Source organism: Bombyx mori, chromosome 1, assembly GCF_030269925.1.
Source record: "Bombyx mori chromosome 1, ASM3026992v2".
NCBI classification, from domain to species: domain Eukaryota; kingdom Metazoa; phylum Arthropoda; class Insecta; order Lepidoptera; family Bombycidae; genus Bombyx; species Bombyx mori.
Genome location: NC_085107.1, coordinates 15,290,596 through 15,307,277, shown reverse-complemented (window position 1 = coordinate 15,307,277; position 16,682 = coordinate 15,290,596). Strand labels below are relative to the sequence as shown.

The 16,682-nt window shown below is 35.1% G+C and overlaps 1 protein-coding gene across 1 annotated transcript; it reads right to left on the bottom strand.

The window, feature by feature from the left end:
• Nucleotides 1-195: 195 nt before the first annotated feature.
• On the bottom strand, nucleotides 196-15,339 carry LOC105842568 (autophagy-related protein 13 homolog). The gene is made up of 6 exons (XM_038012016.2): nucleotides 14,833-15,339; nucleotides 13,615-13,957; nucleotides 13,156-13,345; nucleotides 12,684-12,846; nucleotides 11,126-11,293; nucleotides 196-8,410 (listed from the first exon to the last, which is right to left on the bottom strand). The coding sequence occupies exons 1-6, from the start codon at nucleotides 14,998-15,000 to the stop codon at nucleotides 8,177-8,179; spliced, it is 1,266 nt and encodes a 421-aa protein (XP_037867944.1). The 5' UTR covers nucleotides 15,001-15,339; the 3' UTR covers nucleotides 196-8,176.
• Nucleotides 15,340-16,682: the final 1,343 nt, after the last annotated feature.

The window sequence follows — 16,682 nt, the reverse complement described above, 5'->3', positions numbered from 1 at the left end:
ATCCGAGCGCAGGGTTGCCAATGTTGCCATATTAAGGGTATGATAATTTCCGTGTCGAAACAGACGGTTACCAACTAAAACATACATAAAAGACGTCTTGGCCCGGTGTAGTACAAACCATTGTGTAAAATTTAATGCGGTATCTCGAAACTAGTTGATTCAAATCGAAACAAATCGATTTAAAAAAAAAATCTGTTCAAATAAATTTGTTTATTCATAAACATTTTCACATTTAAGTGATTTACTTCCTTATAAAATAATACATATATAGTTCTTAAGCATTCGTGTAAAAACAGCAAACACAGTTTAAAAAATCTAGTATTCATATATGTAAGAGGCAATAGATACAGAATGTACCAGCAGGTCTATTGAATTCAGTATTATGAAATAATCAGTGCTTCGAGAAATCGTCATTGAAGTTCAACTTCAAAATTTGACGTACAAATTTCATCAAAAATGATGCACTATGGGTTTTCGCAGTTATTTTTCTAACACCCTGTATTGTTTGCAAACTCTATACGTTATACACGCATGCTCGACTTTTCCTTTGATCCGATATTTCTCGATATGAAGTCGGATATAATTTTGTAAAATCGGCTCCAGACCGGTATCATATGTAGTTTTTTACAGGGCTATTAAGTATTTAAAGAATACTCATTAAAATATGGTCGCATAAAATATGAATTTAATGACGGAAATTATTTTCAAATTTCACACGTATGTAGATTAATAATTTAATTTTGGAGCGTTATGTTCTTACATGTAAAAGCTTCCATTTAATTCCTAGCTTCGCCCCTTTGCCGTTAAGGGATAATTTCACTACTCAGTTATGCAGACTGTGCTGAGACAGTACAAATGAATTCTTAAATTATAACTGTCGTTGTAGTGAAACAAGCTCCCAACATCTTATTCACATAATAGACCCACTGTTTAAAAAAAAACACACTAACAGCGAAATAATCTATTTGGCAGTAGAGATGTTTCCTTATGTTACAATGATTCCCCTTCGCTTATACGAAACTAATAGTTTATTATATTATGTACGTACTAAAATAATACGATATAAAATGAGTACATGCATGTACTATAAGCGAAATATCAATTATCAAAATTCACATTCTATATTATAAATGTTTTAAAACGAAATAATAAATACGTAAATATTGGTGTGGCTCGTAATACAATTACTATACTAAAGCAGTAATGAGGAAGCTATAATCTTATATCGAAAATAAAAAAATTAATAAAAGGTAGATTTGAAACGTAAAATCAAACAAGAATAATGTATAAAAATACATATTTTTATATGTATTACGATTAATTATGAGTATGTCAACGATATGCGAAGTTCTACCAACGATGAATATCATTCTTGACTAATCTTCTATTGGAAAAAAATATTGTGAATGACATAACATGTATTCAGTTTACAAAAAAATCGATTGGTCGATACCGATTATACCATACCGATTTCTAAAATCTGTTTAAACATTGAATAATCTCATTCATTCTAAGGGATATTTTGAAAGATAGAAAGCACGCGTGCTTGAAGTGATGACTAAAATATTTTATACAATTAACGTTGAATTTTCTTGAATTTTTTGAATTATCACACATATTCTGACACTTAAACCAATTGACATTCAATGAGGTTTCTTTTTTAATGAAACACATAACGCCTCTTACTGTTTTAACCCATAACATGTTCATAGAAAATTAAGATAATAATATTATAACACGTAAACAAATTAATATATTTATTTATTTATTTAGTGTGTTATAAATTTTAAAAGGCTGCGTGATACATGTGGCGTTTATGAATAAAAAAGTTTATATGCTTCCTATGTTGACCGTTGTTTTTAAGGTTCATTGCTGCAATTGTTTTGAATTATGTTAACCACAACCTTATGAATTTATAGTAAAATCTGTTTGAAAACATACGGATTTGCTTACTCATGTATATAATAGCAAACACTTAAAAATATGAAAAAATATTAAATATTTTATTAAAAACATAGTCAAGTACACAATATCTAAAAAAAAATTAAGACTAACCTATTATGGCATAGGTACCTGCTAATGAAAATTAAGTATCAAATAATTCAGTACGAATAAGACAAACTATAAAATATCAAGTAACCAACGTGCTAACCTAACAAAAGGCCACGCATTAGCGAAAATACAACAATAGAAAATTAAAAACTAACATACTAAAGGTTCTATATAAAATTTCAATATACATAATATTAACTTATTATCTAGGTCAATGATGACTTTTTTATTCATTTATTATAATATCAAACTTTGTGAATCGCTTTAAAGAAACTATACTAGCAATCACGAAATCAGGGTGTGTTTTATATAAATTGACTCGCCAAAACAAAATAATTAGGAACATTACTATGTAAAAATAAATATTCCATTAATCTACAAGGTGTTGGCACAAAAACTTTTGTAATGAAACAGACCTTTGAATTTTTAAGAACTCTGACAGTACGGGAAGACGAGCAACACTAATATTGAAACAGTACAATGTTTTTTTTTTTTCTTAATTTATATTGGCTGAAATGAACAGAAAATATCACGGTAAACTTAGCCCAAAGAAACTATAAGATCGACCAAAAATCGGGCAGGTCAATGTAACACAAGCGTGCAACCTTTAATTTCTTAAAAGATTATATTATTGCTGCCGAAGTTTATAGCATCCAGGAGCTAGATTCATTAACTCTAGTAGGATGCAGATGCAAAAGATTCAAAAAAATTTGGAACATTCAGGGGCTAAAGACCAAGAAACTTTGGTAGCATACCGACGCTGAGGACTTATAAAATTATGTGGCATGTGTATTGCATCTGTACACTAAAGGCTCACAAAACCTTGTACAATACAGCCGCAAAAGATTTAAAAAATCTTGTCATATTCAGGGGCTAAAGACTCATTAAAACTTGTAGTACTAGGAGGATGAAAAAGTAGTGAGAATGAGATAGAATATAATGACTATTGATAACTTAATAATTTATTTTTCTACATAGTCTCCGAATCTCTCTACACACAGAGTCCAACGTTTTTCCAAGGCTTCAATCCCTTTCAAAAAAAAGTTTTGTCTTGGTCCTGCAAAAAGCGTTCCACAGCATCCATCACCTCGTTGTCATCTTCGTACCTGTTTCCCCTTAAGTATTATTTCAATTTGGGGAACAGATAAAAATAGCTATGCGCCAGATCTGGTGAATAAGGGAGGTGGTCAACCAATTCGAAGCCAGCTTACTGAATGGCAGAAATTGCAACTGCTGACCTGTGCGCGGGTGCATTGTCGTGATGAAACAGTAAAGAAGCCCCTTCGAAGTTTCCCTCCCCTTTTCTCTTTGATGGGATTCCTCAACTTGGAAATTAAAGCTGCATAATATTCGCCTGTAATAGTGGTTCTACGCTCTAGGTAATCAATCAACAATATCCCTTGCGAGTCCTAAAATATTGAGGACATAACCTTGCCAGCCACGACACGAAATTTCTTCGGGATCGGTGATGATAGCCGTTTCCTTGCGAAGATTGCTGTTTTGTCTCGGGATCAAAATGATGGACCCATGTTTCGTCTATTGTTACGAAACGATACAAAAAGTTTTCAGAATCTTCTTGAAACTTGTCCAACAATATCTTCGAAATGTCAAGTCGATTTTGTTTCTGACGGTCGGTTAACATTCTCGGCACCCATCTTGCGGAGACTTTTCTCATATTCAAAGATTGTTTCAATATGGACTGAATACTTCCATATGAAATGCCTGGTTCTTGTATTAAGTATCGGATGGTAACTCTTCGATCGCTCAATACAATTTTCTCGACTTTCACAGCATTTTCTAGGGTGACTGACGTCTATGGACGGCCGCAACGATGTTCGTCTTCTGTGCTCGTTCTTACTACTCGAAATTGAGAAGCCCAACTTGCGACTGTGGAATAAAGCGGAGCAGACTCTAATGTTGACTAATGCAGTCTAGTTGTCTTATCTAGTCTTTTAACTAATGTTGTCTAATGCAGACTAATGTTACCTCCAAATCGCAATGAATATCTTGCGTCGTTAACTTTTTTAAACAGAGATACATAGGCAGCACTGAAAATTTCGGGAATTAACGAAGTGACACAACATTACCATTTAAAAATGTATTTATTGCTTTTCGAAGTATTCTCCGCGAAATTTGACACATTTTTCCATACGATGGAACCAATCATTGAAGCAACCATTCCATTCGGAAGTTGGGGTCTCCAAAATGGCCGTTTTGTAGCCAAACAAAACACACGTCCACAGCTTCTTCAGGTGATGAAAATCTCTGTCCACGCAATTTATTCTTTATTTTAGGGAAAGTATAGAAATCATTAGGGCTTAGGTCGGGGCTGTACGGCGGATGGTCTAATAATTCTATGTTTTCTTGCTCTAAAAACTCTTTTGTTCTGTGAACGGTGTGAGAACTCGCATTGTCGTGATGGAGGATGATGCGGCGGTTGCAGTTCTCTTTACGGAGTTCAGAAACGACCTGTGGCAAACAAATGCGAGCACACCATTCTGCATTAACCGTTCTTTGTCCCTCAAGAGGAATAGTCGTAACATGGCCGGTTTTGGAGACAAACGTGGCCACCATTTTTTTTGCAACACTCCGTGAACGAACAATTTTTGTTGGCTTTAACTCATTTTCGAGCACCCAAACTCGTGACTGGTTTTTTGTTTCGAGTTCGTACGCGTATATCCAGGATTCGTCACCTGATACAATGTTGTATACAGCATTTGAGGATCCTGCGTGGAATCTTTCGAGAGTTCTGACGCACCAAGTAACGCGAGCCGCTTTTTGCTCTTCACAGAGCGAATGCGGTATCCATCGGGAAAACAACTTTTTTACACCTAATTGTTCATGCAAGATTATTTGTATTTGACTCATGCCAATGTCTAAAGTTGCCTGAATTTCGCGGTATGTCACATGTCGATCTTCCTCAATCAGCTTACGCACAGCATCAACGTTTTCTTGGGTGACTGCAGTTTTTGGACGACCTTGACGGGGATCATCACTGAGCTTGACACGTCCACGTTGAAGCTCAGCAAACCAGCGATAAATTGTGGTTTTGGATGGGGCTTCATCACCAAATGCAGAAATCATCCGGTCAACACACTGTTTTTGTGTTAAACCACTTCGAAAGTCATAATAAATCATCGCTCTTGAATTTTCTCGAGTCAATTCCATTTTCTCAACGACTAAACAAGTTTGACAAAACCTCGTGACAAGACCGAGAATCTTTTTTAAAATAAATAAATGGTATTCGATTTTTAAAACCAAGGAGTTTTCAATTAAAAAGATTTTAATATGACAGGAACAGTGGAAATATTCCATTCCCGATACTTTTAGTGCAGCCCTCGTATTTAATAACGGCTCGCACTTCGTTTTTCTCCATTTTCGAGAACACGTTCCGATACGAAGCAAACAAATGACTACATTCAAAAAAAAACAAAAGAGAATCGGAGATTTTCTTTAATAATATTACAAATGTATCTGAGATATGCCTGCCAGTTTTTTTTTTTTCTCACCAAGGAGTATGTCGTTCTCACAACTTTTTGATCCCTCCTCGTATACAGAGGCTAAGGACTTATAAAATCTTGTAGCATTCAGGGACTAAAGACTCATTATAAATCTTGTAGCATGCAGAGGCAAAAAACTAAAAAGCAAAATTTTCAACATCGCGTATAATTAGGCCTTGATTTTGACCTTTCACAAACATCGAATGACAATAAATAAATAAAAACACTTACACTAATTAAATAAACATTTTTAATACGCAACGGTCACACTAAGCCGCTATAAAATCTTATTAACCTTCAATATATCGACGAAAATGCGTGGCACTCGATTTTTTACTCTTAAATAATCGACTAAAAGTTCTCAAAAATTGGTCGTATTTATTTATATTCCGAAATTTAGAATTTTCCAGTAACAGGTAATTTTGATGTTATTTTTCTAGTAAATCAACTACTATAATTCGAAAATTGGTCTTTTAGGCTTGAAATTAAATGTAGGAACTTTCCAAAAATTTAGTTCCTATTTTAAATACTAAAATTAAAAACTTTAACCGCAAATGGAGTTCGAAAATCCTAACTTAATACAAGTTCAAGCCTCATTATATTATTATTAGTTATCTGTAAATTAAATAAACAATAACCAGTCTCCGCAGTAATGTATTTTATGGTCAGTCTTCTTTATCGATTATTGTGACAATAAGACGTGCATTTTTATAAATAGTAAATTCTAGAATAATTTAATGTACCACGATATATTGTGCACTCGTTGACTTCGAACCTCGAAATCAGGTAAGTACATACTTAAACATTCCCACACAATGAAAATGAATTTTCTGCGTTTCCAAATTTATTACACTGTCTTCGCGTCTACACTAAAATTGATAAAGTACCATGCAGCAATAAGATAAAATGAACTGACTATGATAATAGTTGATAACTCTCGACATTTACAAGTAATAAAAATACTACTATTTCAAAATTGCAGTAAATTTCCTTATGGTATTAGCAAAAACTTTTTTTACAGCCATCTATGGCACGTTCAGTAATTTATATTAAGAACGAATATTACGGATTACGTGTAATTCGTGAAGATGAATATTTAAAACGCAGGAACTACATACGTCTGTCTACATGCAAACGCTATAGGACGACATTTGACAGACGAAGCATTCGATGATGACGTCTTTTTGACTTGATTAATTAGGCTGGCTTATATATAATTAATGGATATTTATTAGTAGACACAAATAGAGGATTGGAAGAATTGAGAGAGCAGGACAGAAATCAGCGGAGAGCTTATGTTAGAAGTAGAAGTATAGCAGTGGAGCAGTAGATAAAGTTTGAAAAGCCATTGTAAGCCTTAGTAACAAATAAGAAAAAACGATAGTAATCATTTTCTTGAAAACCGTCAAATTTCACAACCGCTACATTCAAATTCTAATTAAATAAATGTAAATCGATTCTAGTTTATTTTATTTAGCGTTTGTCGTCGGGTTTAGGTGTTTGGCATTTCACACGTGTGGAGAAATAAAATGTAATTTTGGAAATCCAAAATTCAATTCAACATCATTTTACTGAGAAGATTGCCAGAATAATCGGGTTAAAAAGGACGAGTTACCAATGACGGCATAAAAAAAGGTTTTAAAGGATTGACATTATTAATTGACATGGATGACGTTTGTGATTATGACGCTTGCTGGGCTGCGAGCATATGATAATAACTGTTTACTTGAAATGAATAACAATTAGAAAATTTATTGTAAAATCAGAAATTCAATTCAAAGTGTAAATTAACACGAGACTTCTATTCTTAGATGCACAATGTCTTTGAAAATAGGCCTGTCTTTTCAAACATAAGACCACGTTTTGATTTTTCATGGCGGTTTTTCTCTAACTAAATATCATCACAGAGAACAGTACAAAGGATTTGCTTTCCTCGGGTTCTTTTGGATATTGTACTTGGATTATTCAAGTTAAGCAATCGTGTATAATTTCTGGAAAAATGCGTTTTTTTTTGTTGTTTTCATTAGTTTCCCAATAATGGGTCATGTATATGTAATTGTTACATGTTATCAACAAACCAAAAGGCAAATTCAACGTGGTTAATTAGTTTTAAAATATTATTATTATTATTTTCAACATTTTCGCACAACAGATCCGATTCGCATGTGCGGTTCAAACATATCGATTAGAAAATATATATATTTTTTTAAGAAAATAGCTCGCGACGAATTTCCTTAACCAATCTATATCGAACAGAAATAATGCTAATAAATAATAATTAGGACGACGTACATACTCCGCTGAGCATAAATGACCATAATTAATAGAATACAAGGCGTGAATAAGAAGACATGTCAACACGGATGTCACTTTGAAGATAAAAATTATTAAATTTTTTTTTATTAAAATTGGTGTGTCAGATAATATCCGACTCTTAACGAATGATTTTATTTAACAATAACAACAACAACAACAAAACGTGTATAGTTGCTCATTTATTCAGGCCTTGTACAAAAATAAGGCTTTATAATACGCAAACGAACATACAAGTGATTACATATAAATCAAAACTAAATAAAAATTCTTAGAACTAAAATTATTACCGGGCGATATTGACTTACGTCTTAATTCTCGGATCCTCCTTCGGCGCTGTTGCACATTGAAGCGACCATACTGTCGAATTCCGGTACGGCATCCTCAAACATCTTCAACTGCTTGGAAAGAGTATCGGAATCGGTCGAGATGGCGGCGGTATCGGCGAAGTCTTTCCACTCTTTCGTCATCGCTCTAGCTTGAAGGCATTCGTTGTAGAAATTAGCCAGGTCCGCGATCGGGCTTCCTTCGGCGAACGGAAACTCCTGGAAATATTTTTTTTATAGTTTTTAGTAACTAGTAAAACAACGTCCTGAAGATGATTTTACAAATATTTCTAAAGAAAGTGATAAAGTGAAAAAGAGATCGTATTGTGAAAATCAAACTTTATAATTGATTATTACCATTATTGTGTTAAACCAAAATAGGTTTCAAAATAATGCTTTGCTGATGCCCATGGGCGACGATTATCACTCATCATCATTACCCGATTGCATATACTTTAATAAAAACATTTATATAAAAAAATCTTACTGGTGGTAGGACGTCTTATGAGTCCGCACAGGTAGGTACCACCACCCCGCCTATTTCTGCCGTGAAGCAGTAATGCGTTTCGATTTGAAAGGCGGGGCAGCCGTTGTACTTTTAAAACTGAGACCTTACAACTCACATCTCGAGGTGAGTGGCGGCATTTACGTTGTTGATGACTATGGGCTAACACCAGATGGGCCATAAGCTCGTTCACCCATCAAGGTTATAAAAATAATTTTTTTTTTTTATTAAACAGACCACTTTACTGTAATTTGATTAATGCTAGCTAGGGCTGACCCTGATTATTAAAATTGACATTGTGAACCAGTATGAATAGTTCCGCCATTCTGCTATACTACCTACCATTTCTGCTGTGAAACAGTCATGCGTTCCGATTTGAAAGGCGTCACAGCCCTTATTACAAACGAATTGAGAGTTCGACCTCACATTTCAAGGTGGACGGAATCATTCACGTTATGCCTGAAATAAAATACAAATTTTGTTATGAATTCGACTAGTGTGTGTCAGTTGTAATAAAAGAGTCGATACATATCATTTGAAATAATCACTTGGGTTTGAAACATATTGCCGCTCGGCTAGCCCCAAAAGACATGAATTTTCTCCAAACACTCAATCACATAAGAGTCGGTGACGGCATGTTAGACAAGAGTCAATTCCGAACCAACATTCATGTAACGCATTGTTGCTGGTGACGAGACGTGGGTTTATGAATTTGAGAAACCGAAAAATCCACGCCAAAGTCGATCAAAAGTCAAAGTCATGTTGACTTAACTATCGCTGTGTTGTGCACTTGGAATTATTGCCAGATGCTCAAACAGTAAATAAGGAATATCATTTGAAAGTTGTGCGATGTTTAAGATAGCAAATTCGTCCAGAAAGGCCAGATTTGTTGAATGAGAATTCTTAGATTTCACAACACGATAATGCATGCGCCTTAGCACAAAGCCATTATTGTGAAATAATTTGACCAAAAACTTAACTAATACCATCGAGCCATTGTTCACCAGATATGACTCGTCGACTTCTTTCTTTTTCCGACACTCAAATTACCACTTCATGGCACCCGTTTAATTCAGTAGAAGAAAGAAGAATTCGCGGCCAGAACTTCGAGAGAATTTCAATAAATAACCAACGTTTTGTATATTATTGATCCGTTCTCGACACTTTTTTGACAGAGTAGTAAGTCAGCAGTTTAGGATGGAAAAAGTGATTTTTACGCACACTACCCGACTGGGGGCGACTCTGTTTTTCCTCTGTTTTAGTGACTCAGTCGTTTGTGCCAAGTGATTTGAGGACGTGGTGCTACAGGGAATGGATTTTGTTTTGTTGAGGATCACACCAGGCCCATGTATAATTGCACGCCTCGTCCAGCAACACGATAAAGCCAGGGACCGGATACCCCAGTGGCGAGTCCGCGGGGCGCTCCTCCTGTTTCAACAAGCACAAGTCTATCCGTCGTCCACGGCTTCGGAAACCGCCCCAAGTCGAAGCTGGCTTCGAAAAGCCGCACGAGGTGATCGCTGAGGATACCTAAGGCCAAACCCTTGACTCATCGTGAACATCGTCAAGGCCGGGGGGTCACGTCCTTTCTCTGCAACTACGAAACGGTCTCAAAATTCTTCTCCTCCGAGATGCTCGGAGGGACCACTTCGACAGGGTCATCAACGTCCGCGTCAACTCGCGACGGCGCGCGCATATATGTGCCTCGAAGCCCTTCTCCGCTCGCAGGAACAGTCCGGAGACAATCTCCCGCAACTGCCAAGGCTGGACACGTTCAGTCATCGGGAGCGCCTACAGCCGCAATTTCTTGCGGAACGTTTAGTATAGGCACTCCCAGGGATCCCAGGTCGAGCATCTCCAACTGCGACTTCATGCTCTGAGACTTGGTCTCGCCGATAGCCAGCCGCAGTGCCTCTTGTTTCTGTCGGCAATCGGCGTGCGACCGGGCCGTCGCCTCCGCGAAGTCCGCGTCGTGAAGGTGGCGACAGCAGAGCGCCCAGACACTTCCTCCCTCCTCTTCGCTTCTTTTAGAGGAGCGTGATCTCGAGCGTCCACCAGTGCGCCAACACGCGGAGCGCGACCGCTCAGCCGGTACGTAGCGACATTGCAGACCTGACGCATCGTGCTCCGGAACCAGTACGGCCTGATTTCACGCGGGGCGTGCGGCGCGCGGGCATCTGCGCCCACGCGTCTACCGTAGCCGTTTAGGTGCTTCAGTTCCCATCGCGAAAATGATCGGGGAGCACTACGTGGGAGCTCCACCTCGCCGCGGGCGGTCTCGACCGGCTCGTTCGACCAATGGTCCGAGAGCTCTCTGCCCCTTTGAAGACGCATCAGCCGTGGGCTCAGCTCAGCACACGGCGGCCCGAGACGCGAACGATACGTGTGATTCCTCGTTCCATAACTTTACATACTTATAAGCTAATTACCATTATGCGCTTGCACTGATCCCCCGCGTTCGCCCTTGGAATATCTATTGCTTTGCTGGCAGCATAGCTTGATGCGGATGTCGTGGCCGTTTTTGCAGCATCCGCTAGAAGTTTCGCTGTTGGATCCTCCGCATCTGCTACTTTACAAATATCGAGATTCTGCAATTTCTGGAACATACAAATTGTTAAATGAAATAGATAACAGGATTTTTACATTCATATTGTTATGGTTAAATAAAGTGAAATCCGCTATCGACTATTGAAAAATACATTAGAATCTTTCATATCCAATATTCAATATTTTTTTCTACGAATATAAAAAACGATAGCTGTCTTAATCAATTCAGCCGATTGAATTTTTTTTACATTATTATTACAACACTCATTAGTCACAAACCATTTTCCATTTACTAGTGATTATTGCAAAGGTAAACCAAGTTATGGGTTTAGTAATAATATTATAATAAATCTATATTTATCTCTGTATTCGAGATTTACCCAACATCAGTTGTATATGTGTTTATGGCATTTAAAAACTAATACTTTTAGGACTTTTTTAGTTTTATTTTCAACTAGGCATATAGTGCGGTTTCATTGATCTAAATTTGTACTACAAAAAGGATAATATACTTTCCATATTTTAAAGATAAAAAACTTGCTTCTGTGACTCTCTGACCTGTAAACTAGTTGTCAATTTGTATGTGGGTACGAAATACCGCAAACTAACAGACACGCTTAACCCTTTCACTACGTCTAAAATACTATGTTCTAGGAAATACGTACACGTATCTTTACATGTATTAATATTTTGTTGAAATTTAAAAGAGTAATATGATAATAATTAGTCAGACAAGACAAATTAGGACAGAGAAGAGTTTGAAAGGACTGAAGGGAAATGGAAACAGCCTATATGTGATATTTATCTAGTATAGATTCAATTGTTAAGCACAGATCTATTCTAATATTATAAACAGTTGAGTGAGTTTGTTTGTTTGATACACTTTGAGGTACTAAATACTCAACCAATCAAAATTAAATTTGCATGTACATTGTCCAGGATACAGAAAAAAACCTAGTTACTTTCACCTATAAAAAGGTACTATTCTTGAGGTATAGTTTGATACACTATTTACATTAATAAATTACTAATGGAAGCTCATCATTCTTCCGAATACACAGATTTTTTCCTATCAACTACTATTCTACATGTGAATTTAGCATAAATGTGTGTTATGTTTAAATGATTATCAATAAAACAGTCAATAAAGTTCTTGAAAGAACACGAAACTTCGAGAATTAATTTCAATATTGCTATTGCCAAAATATGTGACCCTAAAATTGCTGATGTCTATAAATAACGGTAAGTAGATACAGGTGGACTGCATTAGTGGTTATAATGGCAGTTACAATAACAGTCTGTGTATTTTGTTGGTGGATGTCTTAAATTTGCTTGCTATGAAACGGACTTCATTTCAGAATTTCTCTGCCTGAATGACTCTTGCTATTCAATCATTGTAGTTGATAAGTTAAGAGGTTGTAACTAATTTATTTAACATACTTTATCGATTTGTTCTCTCTCTGCTATGAGCCATGTCATCGGTGGTTCTGGTGGTAGCTGCTCACATAAAGAGTCCTGTAATTCCTGCATTTTAACTTTATCCACAAAAGCTGCATTTGTTAATGGTTTTGAAAGATCAAGTTCCTTCTTCTCATACCCTCTCCTGAAAATCACAAATAATATTTTCATAATAATGTAGCTAGATAATGTCCCATTGGCCACTGGACAAACAATGAAAACTCCAAAAGATGTTAAATATTCAGTATAAACAATATTTTAATAAAGCTTGCAAATAACTTCTTGAGCGTGAAGCTTGATTAATGGTGCTATGATGATTAAAGAAAATTCAGATTAAGTTGAATGTCTCAGTCTTCAAAATCTGAGAAAATTGAATAAGAGTTAAATTGTATATATACAATTTTGATATTAACGTGAATTCATTCACTTTAAAAGTACAAAGCACAGTTCTTACTTCTTTTTAGGAGTATCCTTGAAATGATCACTCTTAACCATAATGTCATGACCACTAGTTGTTATTCCATATGTAAACTTTGGCCGATCTTCGGGCAAGATTGTCATCTTTGTCCTGTATGATACACCAATAGTGATTGTACCAATTGGTGTACGCAGTTCACTAATTTTGATGTTTCTTCGATTCTCTCCTGTTACACAACATCATTTCATTAAAACTTATTAAACACAATACAACTTATTGATCTATGGTTATAGCATAGCCAGGTTTTTTTTTTTTCGAAGTAAGCAAATATTAATAGATTTTAAAAATAATTACTATATAATAAATAAAAATAAATAAATTAAAAATAATTTAAAAATACTTAAAAATAATTTATAAAAATTACACAAGTTGTTTATTCTATAAATAATAATGTATGGCAAATTAAAGAGCATATCTTAAAATATTGCATCTTACCCAATTTTTCAAAATTTGGTTCTCCGCTAAATATTCGGTGGGATATCTTGTATGTCTCTTTATGTTGAGTGCGTGCAAGTTTATATGCTGGGGTTATGCGCGAAATTGTCAATGTCGACTTAAGCATTACACCCATTCTGTAGTATATTGTAGAAGGTGAACATATTTCACTTGCAGTCGTCAGTTTCACTGTCCACAATTCAAGTACCATTTCATCACCATCTGTAGTTCGAAGTGTAATTTCTATGGACAAAACTTTGGACAATGCATCAACTACTTCTCCATTGAGGACACGCTTTGTTTCTTCATTAACTCCAGGTTCATCAGGGATTGATAGGTTGAACTGAAAGTACCAAGCAAGGTATATCAAATGTGAAGAATCCTCAACTCCTACACCCTTTATTTATAACTAGCGACCCGCCCTCGCTTCGCTTCGGAAACATTAAAACACACATGAAATAAAAAAAATAAAAAAAATTTTTTTTTAAAAAATTTGCCTATTTTCTTCAGGGACAATGTCGGCATCTAATGGAAAAAGAATTTTTCAAATCGGTCCAGTAGTTTCGGAGCCTATTCGAAACAAACAAACAAACAAATCTTTCCTCTTTATAATATTAGTATAGACAAGTACTTAGCTTGGCACTGCAATGTGTACTTATAGGAGCTATTTTACAATCAAACACTATAACTCGCAATGCTTACTCGCAACAAAACGATTTTTTTTTCTTTGGTGATTATTTTCCTTTTAAAAGCATTTTCTCACAAGTGTAAATGTATCTGATATTTATGAATATAATTATTTAATTAATTATGACTTCGTGTAACTATTAAAAATTCTGAATGGATTTGAAAATAAATACATCGTTAGCGCAGCGCTGCAGGCAATAACTATTTCGCTCAATTTCTAATTCAATTTTTGTGGACATACATTCAGAAAAGGTAAAACAACAATGTTTTGTTAGTAATGTGTAAATGAAACTATTCAAAACGAGATATTGAAATTCTCTGCAATAAATTGCAGGTTTTCAATCTTCCTCTAACATAAGGATATACAAAATTTAAAAGACATACATTTTATTACCAAAGGGAATATCAAGGATGGACAAACACGGTTAAAACAAAATTAATTAATGTTGTGAAAAACTTTTTTGTAATTCGTTTCTCTGTATTTAAGCACAGCTGTAATAAGTATTGAATTATAAAATATTTTTAGCTTACCCATTGCAAAGGTGGTGTAGAATCAACACCATTTTGTGGTTTAAAATCTTGACTGATTTTCTTTCCTTTCCTGCTCTGGACCACAATCTGTGCAACTTTTAAAGTCAAAACTTTGGTGAACTTATACAAACGGCAGCGTTCTTGAATTTCTGAATTCGATGCTGCCATTTTGACAAATTAAAATCGTTGTAAAGTTAAAAATAGGCGTATTCACTCCATCGTGACCATTTACGCAGTTTTAGCCTATCTTTTTATTTTTATATGGCGTGCCTGCGTTGAACGCCTGAAGAAGAATTAACAATATTCAGTCTAAATTCTCACAAGCACAGTGCTGACACTCCGTTAAAACTTTGAAATGCCAAACTTTTGTAAAATATTAATTAGAAACAATACAATATTTTATTCAAAACAAATTATTTCAAAGACCTTTCCGCACAAGAATCTTGAAAGAAGAATAACTCAATCTCAATCTCAAATAATAAGTGTATAATCTATGATCTCAATAATAGTTAGGTACCTATTCATTATACAGGTTGTGGCGTTTTATTATGCGTAAGCCGGAACGCACGAGATGTGGGAAAAAGGATATAGTCTGTGACACGAGGCCTTTTTACCGCCAAATATTTAAAACATAAAAATAATTTATAATGTGTTAAATAACTAATATACCTATTATAATTAACTGGAATTGTTTATGCCGCTACATCAATATAATTTATATTGTTTCAACTGTGGTGTTAATTACTTAAAACACGACTACGGCGAAATAAAGAAGGGACTCTATACGAACTCCCTCATTGGTGACCCCGACGTGATCGATCGTTACAAATAGAGATCGAGTAGAAACCATATACACCTGGCGCAGCATCCAGACAAGGTCGAGTACATATTATATACACCTGGTGCAGCATTCAGGCAAGATCGTCTACAAACCATATACACTTGGCGCAGCATCGCCGCGCACAGCAGAGTGATCAAGTACAAGCGGTTAAACACCTGGTGCGGCATTCCACAACATGGAACTTTTTTTTTTTTTTTTGTGTTTTCTGATTAACTCGGTGAAGTGTTTTATATTTTTTATTTTATTTTAATCTTAATACTTCTTCATATTCTCCGCCTATACTGTAACTTTAATTTTGTTACATAATTGCATAAGTAACAGCTTTGTCTTTGTCGACATAAAAAAACAAGAAAAACAAAATTTTAATTTAATTTAAAGGTTCCTTTTGTAACAATAGTTATTCATATTTTGTTAACGGGCCTTCATTGCTCCACCAATTCATAGTATAACATTGTAATTAATAATAATATTAAGGTATTATTGTACGATTAGTAGTAAGGAAATATTTGTTTTTACGAGGCAAAATAATTACAGTTTTAGGTTTTATCTACATGAATGCTATAAAGTAAATAGTCACGAAATGTAAGTCGGTGTTATCATCACATCTGTATTTAATTAATTTCTATTTTCTTGTTTACTATAATTTTATTTCATTGTTTTACTGTGCCTCTTATTGTCAGTATTTTGCCATCTTTTACCATAATCATTAATTTTCATTTTCTTCTTTACTTATTATTATTATTATTTTTTTAAGTTGTTAAATTGTATAAATGCTTAGTTTTTTTTTTTTTACAATTGTATACGTAAAGTTCAATGATGGAGGCAAACGAACAATTAGTAAGAGAAGAAAATACGCTGTTACAACAACAAAATGCCATCCTAAAGGCTGAGTTACAAAAATTTAAAATGCAATGCGTCGATAAAACGGACCCACCCCCCACAGAGCCATTATTTCCTCAACCTACCTCAGTATGCACAGTAGCCATAAAACTTCCTCCCTTCTGGCCTG